The 16,060-nt window shown below is 35.2% G+C and overlaps 1 protein-coding gene across 1 annotated transcript in view; it reads left to right on the top strand.

Moving 5' to 3' along the window:
• The window catches only part of LOC129076783 (phospholipid-transporting ATPase ABCA3-like), a 242,139-nt gene that overhangs the window by 29,095 nt on the left and 196,984 nt on the right, over positions 1-16,060 (top strand). The window contains exons 5-7 of the mRNA XM_054580937.1: positions 6,675-6,934; positions 10,466-10,582; positions 10,881-10,998. Coding sequence (XP_054436912.1) covers positions 6,675-6,934; positions 10,466-10,582; positions 10,881-10,998 — 495 coding nt within the window. The remainder of the gene's footprint in view (positions 1-6,674; positions 6,935-10,465; positions 10,583-10,880; positions 10,999-16,060) is intronic.

Genomic DNA, 16,060 nt, shown 5'->3' with positions numbered 1-16,060 from the left:
CACTGTCTAATGGACAGATCTACCAACAAAACAACAACAAGGATATGTGGAGCTGAATGACGCATTAAATCAAATGAACTTAACTGACATATATAGAACCTTACATTCCAAAGAAGCAAAATACACATTCTTTTCAAATGCACATGGAGCTTTTTCAAAGATAGACCACATGACAGGACACAAAGCAAGACTCAGCAAATTCAGGAAAATTGAAATTATACCAAGCATTTTCTTGGACCACAAGGGCTTGAAACTGGAAATCAACCTCAAGGGGAAACCTCAAAAACTTTCAAACCATGGATACTTAACAGCACACTATTAAACAATGAATGGGTCAATAATGAGATAAAAGAAGAAATCAAAAAATTACTGGAAACAAATGAAAATGAATATACTACAGTCCAAAACCTATTAGACACAGCAAAGGCAGTCCTGAGAGGGAAGTTCATAGCAATACAGGCCTACCTAAAAAAGATGAAACATTTCAAATAAGTGACCTAACACTACAACTTTAAGAACTGGAGAAACAACAACAAATCAATCCCAGAGCAAGTAGAAGGAAGGAAATAATCAAGATCAGAGCAAAATTTAATGACATAGAAACTAAAAGAACAATTCAAAGGATCAACCAATCCAGGACTGCTTCTTTGAAAAGATACATAAAATTGACAGGCCTTTAAGCAGACTCTTTAAGAAAAAAAGGGAAAGGACTCAAGTTAATAATATTAAAAATGAAAGAGGAGAAATAACAACTGATACCACAGAAATACAAAGGATTGTAAGAAACTACTATGAACAATGATATGTCAAGAAATTTGAAAACCTCAATGATATGAATAAATTTCTAGAAAAGTATAATCTACCAACACTGAATGAATAATAAGCAGAAAGTCTGAACAGACCGATAACAGCCTGGGTAATTGAAGCAGTAACGAAGAAACTCCTGGACCAGACAGTTTCACAGGAGAATTTTACAAATCACTTAAGGAAGAGCTAACCCCTGTCCTTCTCAGACTCTTCCAAAAAATCTAAGGTGAGAGAGACTCCCAGACTTTCTTTTATGAGGCCAGTATCATCCAAATCCCAAAACCAGATAAAGACCCTACAAAGAAAGAAAACTACAGGCCAATTTTGCTGATGAACATAGATGCTAAAATCCTCAACAAAATATTGGCAAACTGCATCCAGCAATACATTAAAAAGATCATTTATCATGTTCAAATGCAATCCATCCAAAGGATGCAAGGATGGTTCAATATATGTAAATCAATATATGTAATACATGACATAAACAAAAGGAAAGACAAAAACCACATGATCATCTCAATAGGTGTGGAAAAAGCACTTGATAAGGTACAGTACCCATTTATGATAAACACACTCAGCAAAATGGGAATAAATGGGACATACCTCAATGTAATAATGGCTATATATGAAAAACCTACAGCCAACATCATACTCAACAGGCAAAAACTAAAAGTTTTCCCATTAAGATCGGGAACAAGACAAGGATGTCCGCTTTCACCACTTCTTTTCAACATAGTATTGGAAGTCCTAGCCACAGCGGTCAGACAAGAAAAAGAAATAAAAGGCATCCAAATTGGAAAAGAGGAAGTAAAACGATCATTGTTTGCAGATGACAGGATAGTGTACATAGAAAACCCTGTAGACTCTACCAAAAAAACTATTCAACCTAATAAGTGAATTTGGCAAAACAGCAGGATACAAAGTCAATATTCAGAAATCAAAGGGATTTTTGTACACCAGCAATGAAATAGAAGAAGAAGAAATCAGAAAAAAATACCATTTGGTATAGCAACCAGAAAAATAAAGTACCTAGGATAAATTTAACCAAGGAGGTAAAAGACCTCTATGTAGAAAACTATACAACACTGAAGAAAGAAATTAAGGAAGCCACAAATAAATGGAAGTATATACCGTGTCCATGGACTGGAAGAATTAATATCATCAAAATGTCTATACTACCCAAAGTAATTTATAAATTCAATGCAATACCTATTAAAATACCAATGATGTATTTCAGAGAAATATATCAGATATTTCAAAAATTTATATGGAACCATAAACGACCCCGAATAGCTGCAGCAATTTTGGGAATGAAAAAGTAGGAGGGATCACAATACCGGACATCAAACTATATTACAAAGCCATTATAATCAAAACAATCTGGTATTGACACAAGAACAGACCCATAGGCCAGTGGAACAGAATAGAAAGCCCAGAAATAAGCACATGTCTATATGGTCAATGAATATTTGACAAACGGGGCAGAAGTATAAAGTGGTGTAAAAATAGCCTCTTCAACAAATGGCTTTGGGAGAGCTGGACAGCTACATGCAAAAAATTGAAATTGGATCATCAGCTGACACCATACACAAAAATAAACTCTAGAGGGATAAAAGACTTAAATGTAAGTCGCAACACCATAAAAGTCCTAGAGGAAAACATTGGCAGGAAACTTTCAGATATCCCACACAGCAATATTTTCACCGATTTGTCTCCTAAAGCAAGGGACATAAAGGAAAGAATAAACAAGGTGGACCTCACCAAAATAAGAACCTTTTGCATGGCTAAAGAAAACATCTGCCAAGTGAAAAGGGAGCCAACCGTATGGGAAAATATATTTGCTAATGATATATCAGATAGAGGTTTGATCTCCAAAATGTATAGAGAATTCACGCAACTCCATTCCAAGAAGACAAATGATCCAATTAAAAAATGGGCAAAGGATCTGGGCAGACGCTTTTCCAAGAAAAAGATACAGATGGCCCAGAGACATTTGAAAGGATTCTCATCATGCAAATGCAAATTAAAACCACAATGAGATACCACCTCACAGTGGTCAGATTGGCCATCATAAACAGATCAACAAACAACAGGTGCTGGCGAGACTGTGGAGAAAAGGGAACCCTAGTAGGTGTTGGGAGGAATGCAGACTGGTGTAGCCATTGTGGAAAATAGTGTGGAATTTGCTCAAAAAGCTAAAAATGGAAATGCCTTTTGATCCAGTGATTCCCCTGCTGGGACTATACCCTAAGAACCCCAAAATGCCAATTCAAAAAAACCTGTGCACCCCAATGTTCATAGCAGCACAATTTACAATAGCCAAGTGCTGGAAGCAACTTAAATGCCCATCAGTAGATGATTGGATCAAAACATTATGGTACATATACACAATGGAATACTACACAGCAGAAAGAAAAAAAGAATTACCTCACTTCACGACAGCATGGATGGAACTAGAGAGCATTATGCTAAGCAAAATAAGCCAGGGGTGAAAGAAAAATACCATAGGATCTCACCTATAAGTGGAAATTAAACAACAAAACAAAGATGCAAGGAACATATGACCAGCAACACTGAAAGAAAAAAGAAACCAACAGGGTCAAGAAGGAAGGTGCGAGAGGACAGGGAAAGGGAAGGCAAGGGTCAAGTCAAGGAGCTTATATCAGGGACTGATGGACAAATCCAAAGTGGAGAAGGACTGAGGGAGGGTGTTGGGGTAGGGGGGCAGTGGAAAGTTGTGGTGGGAAGGCGGAGACAAATGTATTTGAACAAAAAATAATAAATAAATTTAAAAAATAAAATAAAATAAATTTTATAATGAAAAAAATAAAAAAAATAGTTTAGAACCATTAAAAAGTAAAAGAAAATAAACAAGATGGGATATTTTAACCTCATTGATTCAGAGTCTCAATAATGTTAGGATGAAAAAATTCTTCCTAAATTAATCTTAGAGTGAGTACACCCAAATTAAAAGTCCCAGCAGTATTTTTTGAAGAAATTGACAAGCTTATTCCATCATTTGTAAGGAAATGCAAAGGATCTGGATGAATTATATCATCTTGAAAAGGAATAACAATGTTAGAGAACATTCAAGACTTACTATAACAACAAAAGAGGAAATAAAAAAAATAAGAAATTGCCATGTAGGTATAAGGGTGACACACAAAGAGACCAATACCAGGAACGAGGAATTTGGAAATAGATTAATACACACAATAACTTGATTTTTTGTGAAGGTGCCAATGTAATTCATTGGGGAAAGAAAATCTTATGAACACCCTGTAATGGAATACCTTGATATCCCTCTGGAAAGAATGAATCTTGATCACTAGCTCATATCTACACAAAGTTAGTTAATTAACTCAAGGTGATTATAAACCTAAATGTAAATATCACAAAATTTATGAGAGTATCTTCGTGACTTTGGTGGTAGGCAGTGGTTTAGAAGGACACAAAAAGTATTTACTATAAAAGAAAAAAATGACAAATTGAGCTTTATTAAAATTAAATACTTACGTTAATATGAAATAAGCTTAAAAATTAAAAGGCAAGATTCAGAGGGGAGAAAATATGACACATGATTCCCTTTCAAAACCTATAAAGGACTTATATAGATTAATGGGAAAACCAATAGTCACCCAAATCTATAGGCATTGGAGGCAAAGTCTGATGACAACTGTGTAGCTTGGCTTCTTTGCTCTGATGGGTAAGTTAAAGTTCAGTCTGAAGATTCCTTGTGAAATTCTAGCAAAGAAAATCTTTTCTATGTAATCAATTACTCTTCTTGTGTTTATGCAAATAATCAGACCAAATTAGATTTAATGCAGTCTCTTTAATAAAAAATAAGGATAATTTGGGGGGATTGTATTCAATAAAATCTGTAACACACAATTATAAATACTAGATTCTAGTTAAAGTTTTGTTTTTCACCTACAAACTGAATTGAATCCTGAATTTTTCTAGTTTTCTTTTAAACTAATGTTTCATTCTTCTTTCATCCTTTGATGTGGAATTATTGAGAACTACTGATGCAGTGTCAACCATACAGAATTTACCTGAGCACCTGATTATATCACCAGAGATATTTAAAGTATGAATAAAAAGGGTCTATCAGATTGTCATTGCTTAATTTCATGCCAGCAAAAGCCTTGGATTTGGAAGTCTTCTCATCTGGCACTCTTGCATTCTCAGAAATTCGTTTCTGATTTGCTGTGTTTATTAACCTTTGTATTCTTTCTGTTTTCATAGAGTGTATACTTTGACCTTATTTAGATGGTTGCTTGTTAACACAATATAGGCCTCACTTTAGAAGCCCATCTACATTGCCACCTCCTAAAATGAGACCTAATGGTTTGGCTGAATGAACTTGTAAGGACTGGGTGGTTGAGTCAGATACAACAATTCCATATCAAGATGATGATGCTTCAGGGATTCTAGCCTGTCCCACTTTGGAAGAATCAGCTAACAGCCTCTCTGTTGCAGTTTCAAATCTCATTCCCATATTTCCCTTAGATCAGGCAGGGAGAGACTTCCAGACTCCTCATAGGCAGGGACTACAGCAATTATCAGCAGGAAACAGTTATTGAAAATTGACCATCCTCCCTCAACAACCCTAAAAGATTTTAGGGATGGAAGTCTCTGAAGGGGAAATGAGACAGGATAGTGAGAAGCTAGGAAAATTTCCAGGCAAGTGGAATGGGGAAACTGAGAGAAGAAAATTAAACAAGACCAAACAGTTTGAGCAATTTACAGCCAACTTCTGAATCACAAGACTTTATCTCCTCTAACAAAGGATGCTTGAGAGTAAATGGTTTATACCCTTCCTCCCTAACCAGAGAACACATAATGTCCATGGCCATAAACCACAGATGTCCAGGGCAGAGAGGAATTCTAATGCAAAAGGAGAGATAACACCAGAACAAAGGGAACCAGCTTGGGATGAAGCTTCAAGACTCCCTTTTCAGCCCCCCTTCCCTTTATTCCCAAGAGAAATAGCATGTCTGCACTCCCAGTAGGAATTCCACCCCCCACCAAGTTCCCACACTTCCCCTATATAACTTGAAAGCTTAAGATCAGGTGGATGTTAGGGTTTTTACCCTCCACCTTCTCAGACTGATGGCCTCTGATACTAATAAAAGCACAATTATAATCCAAAATAAACCAATACCTCATATTTATATATCATGGTAATGCCAAATTCCTATAAAAGTTTTTAAGTGTTTGTTCTTAATTTCTATAGTAAACTCATCTACCAGTAGGAATATTTGTGTATTGTCACAGATCCAAGGCTTGCTGAGCAGCCCTACATTGTTAACATCAGTTCATATAACTCACTAAACCTCAGATTCATTTACTTTTTCAAATGTCAGGGGCTCAGAATAAAAGTTTTTACCTATGGAATAGTTAATTTAGTTCTCATTCAGTTGATTGAAATTGCAGAAAGCAGCTCTATAATTACTTGCAATATTTTACTTCTGGGAAGCTGGGAATTAGGATTTAAAAAAATATTTATTATACATTTGGGAAAACCATGATAGCTACTCTGAAATTGTTTTAAAATTTTTTTATTGTGGTAAAGTATACCTAATAAAATTTACCATTTTAACTATCTTTAAGTATACATATCTGTGGTATCAAGTACATTCATTTTTTTGTTGCAACCATCACCTTCATACATCTCCAAAACTTATTTCATCTTTCCAAACTAAAACTTTCTACCTACTATATAGGGCTCTGTGAAATTTAGACTTGCAAAGGCCTCATTGCAGCATTAACCCTTTTTAACTTTAACACTTTTTGCCTTTTTCTTTGTTCAACACAGCTATTTATGTTTTGTTGTACTTAGCAACCTTTGTTTTCTTATTTAGGGTATATCACGGAAGGGTTCCTGGTTATGCAACATGCCTTGGATAAAGCCATCATGAAATATCACAACCACAGTGCTGCAAAAATGCTCTTCAGAGATGTCCACGTTCTTGTTCAGAGATTTCCATACCCAATATATAATCATGATTACTTCTTTACCTTTTTTGGTATTTTCATCCCTTTAGTAATCTTATTTATCTTTGCTATGAATCATCTTACCCTCATTCAATCTATTGTGTGGGAAAAGGAAAATCGATTGAAGGTAACTCCACTTTTCTTGTGGTACATAAAGCTCTGTGGAAAATGTTGGGTCTTTTGGGCAAAACTTTTTTAAATCTTTATTGAATTTATTGGGGGTAACATTGGTTAATAAAATTATTTCAGTTTCAGGTATACAATTCTATAATACATCATCTGTATAATGTATTGCATATTCAACACCCCAAGACAATTCTCCTTCCAGCACTGTTTATTTACCCTTCACCCTTTTCTACTTGAACCCACCCTCTTCCCCTCAGTAATATCGATGCAGTTGTCTGTGTCTATGAGTTTTTCATGTTTTGCTTAATCCCTTCACTTTTTTCACTCAGCCCTGCAACACCCACCCCTCTGACAATTGTCAGTTCTCTCTATGAGTCTGTTGCTATTTTGTTTATTTTGTTCATTAAATTCCACATATGAGTGAAAATCATATGGTATTTGTCTTGCTCTGACTGGATTATTTCACTTAGCATAATGCTCTCCAAGTCAATCTCTGCTGTCACAAAGGTTAAGATTTCCTCTCTTTTTACAGCTGAGTCGTACTCCAGTGTGTAAATGTAACACAGCTTTTTTTATCCACTCATCTGCTGATGGACACTTAGGCTGCTTCCAAATCTTGACTATTTTAAATAATGCTGCACTGAACATAGCAGTGCTTATTTTTTCAGTTTTCCTTTTGTTACTAGTATCTAGTTTCATTACATTGTCATTAGAAAATATGCTCTTTATAATTACAGTCTTTTTAAATGCAGTAAAACTTGTTTTATGATCTTACACATTGTCTCTCCTGGAGATATTCCATACATACTTGAGAAAAATGTGTATTCTCAGGTTATTGGACAGTGTTTTCTGCATATGTCAGCAGGTTCAATTGATTTATAGTGTTGTTCAGGTCCTCTCTTTTTAATTGATCTTCTGTCTGGGTGTTATTGAAAATGGTGATTTGAAGTTTCCAGCTATTACTGTAGAACTATTTCTCCCTTTAATTCTGTAATATGTTATTCCTGTATTTTGGAGCTGTGATGTTGATACATATATGTTGTAACTTGTATTTTGGAAGCTGTGATGTTGATACATATATGTTGTAACTGTTATACCTCCATGGTAAATTGAATTTCTTTTCAATATACAATGTCTTTGTCTCCTGTAACAGTTTCTTTTTTAAAATCCTCACCTGAGGATATTTTTTATCAATTTTATAGAGAGAGGAAGGGAAAGAGAGAGACACCAATGTAAAAAAGAAACATTGATTGGTTGCCTTCCATATGTGCCCCAACTGGTGAATCAAATTGGCAACTTCGGTACATGCCCTGACCAAGGATCGAACCTGGAACTTTTTGGTGTACAGGACTATGCTCCAACCAACTGAGCCACCTGGTCAGGGCTTCTATAACAGTTTTGATTTAAGTCTGTCTACTAGCATAGCTACCCAAGCTCTCTTTTGGTTACCACTTGAATGGGATATCTCTTTCAAAATTTTCACTTCAACCTATTTGTGTCTTTGAACCTAAAGTGAGTCTCAATAACAGTCTCAACTACCTTAAGTAATATTTGTAAAATACAATACTTGATAATGGCACAATACACATTGTTTGCTAGTACACTGGATAGACTAGATACTTGAAGTAATAGAGTAATGTCCTACCGAAATGGAATTAAGTTATAGATTCAATGTAGTACATCTAGGAAAAAGCAAATATTTGGAGGTAGACCATATATTAAGTCATAAAACAAGTCTCAATAAACTTAAAAGCATTGAAATAATACAGAGTGCATTTTTATAATAGCAGATAGAAAATTAAGATTCAATAATGGTATGATATCTAGGAAAACTGGAGTACTTTTGTAATTAAACAAATTTATAAACAATAGATCAAATAATAAGTTACAAACAAATTAAAAATATTTCAACCTGAATAAGAGTGAAAATACAACTTCTCAAAATTGCTGATATACAACTAAATCTGAGATTTAAGGTAAATTGATAACTTTTAATGACTATTATTAAACATAAAGAAAGGTGATCAATATTCTAAGCATCTTAAGGAGCTATAGAAAGAGCAATTCAAACAAAAAGGAAAAGAAACAAAAGAGGAAAGAGAGAAAAAAGAAATTCAAAATTTATTTTTTTTTACTGAGGCATAACTCACATGCTAGTTTTAGGAGTAGAAAAATGATTCACTATTTGTATACCTTATGAAATGATAACAACCACAAGTCTAGTTAACATTCATCACCATACAAAGTTACAAATGTTTGTTCATGAGATGAGGACTGTTAGGATCCACTGTGTAGCAACTTTCAAGCATCCAATACAGTATTTTTACCTGTAGTCATTTTGCTGTACATTACATTCCCATGACTTAATTTATTTCATAACTGGAAGTTTGTATCTTTTGACCCTCTTCACTTATTTTGCCCACCCTCCTTTCCCTGCTTCTGACAACCACCAAAATGTTCTCTATCTGTGAGCTTGTTTTTATTATTTGGTTAATTTTTTTAGATTCCTTATATACATGAGATAATATGGTATTTATCTTTCTATGTCTGACTTATTTCACTTAGTATAATGTCCTCAAGGTCCATCAAAATCAAAGGATGTTTTGATTTTGATGGACCTTGATGTTTTTGATGGGCCTTTGATGTTTTTGATTTTGATGGACCTTTGATGTTTTTGATGGACCTTGATGTTTTTGATGGACCTTGATGTTTTGATGGACCTTGATGTTTTTGATGGACCTCTTGACATGCTAGGAGATGCGTGGTCCATCAAAATCAAAGGATGTTTTGATTTTGAAGGTCCATCAAAATCAAAGGATGTTTTGATTTTGATGGACCGCACATCTCCTGCCCCCACACATGTGTAGACTCCTGTATTACCAACGTCCCCCATCAGAGTGGTATATATGTTATAACTGATGAACCTACATTGATACATCAAAATGAAGAGACAAGAGGGATGGAGGGAGGGGGGACGGGGGAAAAGGAAGGGAATGGGAGGGATGGGGAATGTGTAGCAAGGTCTCATGGACAAAACCAAAGGGGAAGGATTGAGGGAAGGAGGGGTGAGGGGGCAGGGGAAGGTGGTGGAGGGAAGGCAGAGACAAATGTATTTGAAAAAATAAAGAAAATAAATTAAATGAAAAAAATCATTTCTAGTCTGAAATTTAAATTAGGTTTCACTCTTGGTGTTGTATATTCTTTAATACCTCCTGGAAGGGAAGTAATATATAGGAGATATTAATCTAAGTGGTTTATGGTTTTATTGCAGAATTTTTATGTCTGAACAAAATCTGATTCTGGGGAAATCATGTCAGAGCTTCTAAGCATCACAGCACTGTCACCCATTAGCTGAATAATTATAATCAAGTCACTTGATATTCCAAGCTTTGATTTTCTCCTCCATAAACTGGTCATGAAAATATTGCATAACCCATTTCAGTTGTAGTAGATATTGAATTAGATAATATTGTAAGTGAATTTTGTATAATTACAAGTTTTATGCATTTGGTTTGTGTTAACTCTTCCACAGGAGTACCAGCTAATGATAGGACTCAGTAATTGGATGCTCTGGGCTGCCTATTTCTTCACATTCCTCACTTTGTATTCAGTTGTCATCTTCTTGATGTGCTTAATTTTCTTTGCCAAGGTAAGTGTCTATTTGCTGCAGCTAAACTTCAAGAGGGAAAACAAGAAGTGTGGACCTCTTGTATTCAGGTTGTCAGGGAATGAGTATGTGCCTGCTTAGTACTCTGCAAAGTAACCTTTAAACCTAGATGTGTGGACCTTCTGTAGTTAGGGAATTGTTTACTCTCCATGACCCTGAGCACTGTTACCAGTTTCACTAGGACCATTGAAATGTTTAAAGATGTATCATTTCTCTGCTTTGGTTTTACTGTGATACCACTGAGGTTATGACTAAACTGGCTTCCTGATTGTTTTGCTAGGTGGAACCTGTGCCAATCATCCAGTACAGTGACCCATCCCTTGTTTTTGTCTTTTTGCTGTGTTTTGCCATCTCCACGATATTCTTCAGCTTTATGGTTAGCACATTTTTCAACAAAGGTGAGTCTGAAACTACTCCTGGGAGAGATTCTTAGTGAAGAAATGAGGATCATACTTGGAAACTCCTTCTGAACTTCAGATGCAACCTCATCTGTAGCCTCTGTTTACTGAAAAGACAAATATATGCACTTGAAATAATTTGAAGGGGAATGAAGAGAGCATAGTATCCATGTGAATAAAGGGTAAATACCAAAAGTAAGGTTATATTTGCATGTTCTTTCTAACCGTTAGCTGCTAACTCATTCATGGTATCTGTTCAACCATCTTCCAGGAAAGGTTGAAATTGATAAGACTTCTGTACATACTGTCAGAAGGACTAAACTCTGCCAGTATCTGGTGATAATATTGCAGTATATAAAGAGGAAGAAAACAACAGAATTGCTTCATTGAAAAGAAGGGTCTTTGCACTTAATAGATTCTTATTGTATGCCTGCTGTGTATTTGAAACACAATATCTGTCCCCATGGATCTTATGTTGACCTTGGGGATGTGAATATCAATCACATGCCCAAAAAATGATTTGACAGCTATACAGAAAGCAATGAAAATTAAAGGAGCATACTGTACACATGAAAAAAAGATTAAAATACTCCAACTTCAGATTGAAGTTGAGATAAACCTAAGAACACTTGCTGCAGAAGTTGTTTTTAAACATTATTGAAGAATTGGAAGACTGGAATGGAAATCAAGTCAAATTAGTAAGTATCAATTAATTCCTTCATTCAGATTTTTGTGTCAGCACAGTATCTAATATAAAACAACAAATAAAAATTATTTCCTTGCCTTTTTAAAGACTTAAATGCCAATAGCAGACTTGACCAAATAGCTCTATTTCATTTTCATTTTTCTCAGTACTTTATCATGAGTATTATTGATTGATTGGTTCCCATAAGGTACAGAATTATACATACAACCTACAAGAAGCCAAAACAAAACAAAACAAAACAAAAAAACTCTGCAAGTGGTGTTTTGCATTCAGTCCCACTGAAAGAAAATGAACATTCCTATTGTTCCTTATAGTTGACAACATTCAGTGTTGTTAAACTTTCATTTGTGGTGCACTGGAGAGATTTAAAATTTAAAAACTATTAAAAATTTTTATTTTATTTAAAAAAGCCATTTTATTGGTAGTTTTTAAAATAAACATTTTATTTTTAAGCATATTTTACTGATTATGTTATAATAGTTGTCCCAATTTTTCCTTCTTTGCCTTCCTCTGCCCAGTACCCACCATCCCTCCAGCAATCCCTCCTCAGTTCATGTCCATGAGTCATTCACATAAGTTCTTTGGCTTCTCCATTTCCTATACTATTCTCACATCCCCCTGTCTATTTTGTACCTACCAATTATGCTTTTCAATCCCTGCACCTTTTCTCTGCCTTCCCTCTCCCAGCTGATGACCTTCCAAATGATCTCCAAATCTGATTCTGTTCCCGTTCTGGTTGTTTGCTTAGTTTGTTTCTGTTTTTATTTTTTAGATTCAGTTGTTGATAGTTGTGAATTTGTTGGTTGGCTTTTTAATGTTCATAGTTTTGATTTACATTTTCTTAAGTAAGTCCCTTTAATATTTCATGTAAAAATGGCTTGGTGATGATGAACTCCTTTAGCTTTACCTTGTCTGGTAAACACTTCACCTGCCCTTCCATTCTAAATAATAGCTTTTCTGGATAAAGTAATCTTGGTTGTAGGTCCTTGCTTTTCATGACTTTGAATACTTCTTGCCAGTTCCTTCTAGCCTGCAAAGTTCCTTTTGAGAAATCTGCTGATAGTCTTAGGGGAACTCCCTTGTAGGTAACTCTCTTCTTTTCTCATGCTGCTTTTAAGATTCTCTCTATCTTTAACACTTGGTATTTTAGTTACGATGTGTATTCATGTGTTCCTCTTTGGGTTCATCTTGTTTAGGACTTTCTGTGCTTCCTGGACTTGTATGTCTATTTCCTTCTCCCAATTAGAGAACTTTTTTTTCATTGTTATTTCAAATAAGTTTTCAATTTCTTGCTCTTCCTCTTCTCCTGAAATCCCTATTATTCAGATGTTGGTACATTTGGAGATATTCCAGAATCTTCTTTTACTCTCCTAACTTTTTTGAATTCTTGTTTCTTCTTTCTGTTCTGGTTCAATGTTTATTTCTTCCTTATGTTCCAAATCAGCTTCTGTCCCTTCACTGTTGGTTTCCTATAGATTTTTCTTTATTTCACTTAGTGTAGCCTTCATTTCTTCCTTTATGTTATTGCCATACTCAACGAGTTTTTTGAGCATCCTGATCACCAGTGTTTTGAAGTATGCATCTGATAAGTTGGCTCTCTCTGTTTCATTTAGTACTTTTTTCTGGGGTTTTGTTCTGTTCATTCTCTTGGGCCATATTTCCTTTTCTCCTCAAGTTGGCTACCTCGCTGTGTGTGTTTCTGTGTACCAGGTAGAGCTGCTTTGACTCTCTGTAAAAGGAACCTGTAAATTGTGTGGGGTGGCGCCTTAGGTAATAGCCAGGATGAGGCAATGCACTTCACTCCCTTATGGCTTTGTGTGGGAGGAGTGCTCAGAGTAGGCACTGTGCCACTGACTGGCTTCTAGTGGTTTGCCTGGCAGGCACGCGCCACATTTCCAGTCACTTCACCCACACCCCATATGTGACTGGTGCCCTTCCAGCTGTTGTCCTGGTGTTGAATTCCAGAGTGGGTGGGTTGTGTATGTTTTAGGACCACACAGATTCTTTAAGAAGAGTTTCCTGAAAATCCAGCAGTTTTATTTGCTGCCCTAACCCTTGACTTGTTTTTACAGCAAGAGGATATGGGGACTTATCTTCCCAGCACTGGGACCCTGGCCTTTGCAGTCTGACCTGACGCTGGGAAGCTCACTCCCAAGGTATCCCTCCCAATTGTTATCCACTACACATGAATGTGGGACCACCTGTGTCTGTTCCACCACCACCACTGCCTCTCTGTATCACATTGTGTCTCCTCACCTCTCTGCCCTGTTTCTGCATCTACACCACTCCTAGCCATCTGGGTGAATGTGGCTTCTTTAAATCCTTGGTTGCCTTGCTTCTATACAGTTTGAATTTCTGTCAGTTCTGTGTGCTTTTTGTTTTGAGATTTAGTTGTAATTCTTTTTGTGGTTGTGCATGGAGGCAGAGCATGTCTACCTACACCTCCATCTTGACTGGAAATTGTTGGTAGTTTTTATATTACTGCTTTGATTTTATTGGCTGTTATTGGTAGGTTTAAATTATGTTTCTTCTTGATTTAGTTTTGGAAGCTTGTATGTTCCTAGAAATTTATCCTTTTCATCCAGATTCTCCAATTAGTTGGCATAAAATTTTTTGTAGTATTTTCTCATAGCTCTTTGTATTTCTTGGTGCTAGTTATCACTTCTCTTTTTCATTTCTGATTTTATTTATTTCGGCTCTCTTTTTTTTTCCTTGATGACTCTGGTTAAAAGTTTATCCATCTTAATTTTTTTTTAATAAACCAACTCCTAGTTTTGTCCATCTTTTGTATTTTTTTAGACCCTATTTTATTTATTTCTGCTCTGGTCTTTATATTTCCTTTTTTCTACTGACTCTGGGCTTTGTTCATTACTTTTTACTCGTTCTTTTAGATGTATATCTAATATTTTTTGTTTATTGATGTAGGCCTGTATTGCTATGAATTTCCTTCTGGGGAGTACTTTCATTCTGTTCCATAGATTTTAATTTGTTGTGTTTCATTATCATTTGTGTCAAGGTATCTTTTGATTTCCTTAATACCATTGTTAAGCTATTTATTATTTTGTAGCATGTTATTTATTCTCCATGTGTTTGTGTATATAAAATTTTTGTTCTGGTAGTTTATTTTTGGATGTATCATTGCCATGTGTCTTCTCCCATTTAATAGTGGCTTATCTTTTAATTTTGTTGATGGTTTCCTTTTCTGTGCAAAAATGTTATAATTTGATGCAGTTTCATTTGTTTATTTCTTTTTTTTCCCTTGCCTGAGGAGATATACCAGAGAAAAGTATTACTGCAAGAAATGTCTGAGATATTACTGCCTATTATTAAGACTTTTTGTGTCCTGACATGTGGTCTATCTATGAGAATATTCCATTTGCACTTGAGAAGAATGTATATTTTTTTGCTATAGGATGAAATGTTCTGTAAATATCAATTAAATCCATATGATTCAGTTTGCCATCTAAGGTTGCTGTTCCCTTGTTGACTTTTTGTCTGAAAGATTTATCCACTGATGACAGTAGGGTGCTGAAATTTTCTACTATGACTGTATTTCTCCCTTAATATCCACCACGATTTTATTTATGTATTTAGATGCTCCATGTAGTTAACATATATATTTACAAGGGTTATATCCTCTTGCTGAACTAATCTCTTTAGTATTATATAGCGTTCCTTTTTATGGCCTTTGTTTCAAAGACTATTTTGACGGATATGTGTTGATATACAAGATTTTTTGTTTGTTTGTTTTTTGTTTCCATTTACATGGATTATTTTTTCCATCTCTACTTTCAATCTCTGTGTATCTTCTGTTATGAGGTATGTCTCTCTTCTTTCTTTCTTTCTTTCTTTTTTGTCTTTCTTTTTCCTGTTGATACTATTGCAGATGTTTCCATTTTCCTCCACTTTGCCTTTCTTCTTCCAGCCTCTGCTACCCATCCTCTGACCATCACCACACTGTTCTTTTTCCATGGGTCATACATATATGGGTATTTTTTTTCTCTTCCCTTCACCGTCTTTCATTCTGTTCACTCCTTTCAACTCCCCTCTGACAGCTGTGTGTTCTACATTTTCACATCTCTTTTATTTTATTCAGTTTTTATTTTAATCATTAGATTCCACATATAAGTGAGACAATGTATTATTTGTTTTTCTCTGATTGACTTATTTTACCTAGCATAATTATGTCCAGGTCCATTCATGATGTTGCAAAAGATAATATTTCCTTATTTTTTATGGCTGTGTAGAATTCCATTGTGTAAATGTACCATAGCTTTGTAGATAGCATATATAGGGTCATGGCTTCCTTTTTATTTTTTATTCATTTGTAATTTTTGTTCTGAAATGTAAAGCTCT

Source organism: Pteronotus mesoamericanus, unplaced genomic scaffold (genome assembly GCF_021234165.1).
Source record: "Pteronotus mesoamericanus isolate MK-2021 breed Mesoamerican mustached bat unplaced genomic scaffold, CSHL_Meso_final contig_64, whole genome shotgun sequence".
Taxonomy (NCBI): Eukaryota; Metazoa; Chordata; class Mammalia; order Chiroptera; family Mormoopidae; genus Pteronotus; species Pteronotus mesoamericanus.
This window is presented reverse-complemented; position numbering and strand designations above follow the sequence as displayed.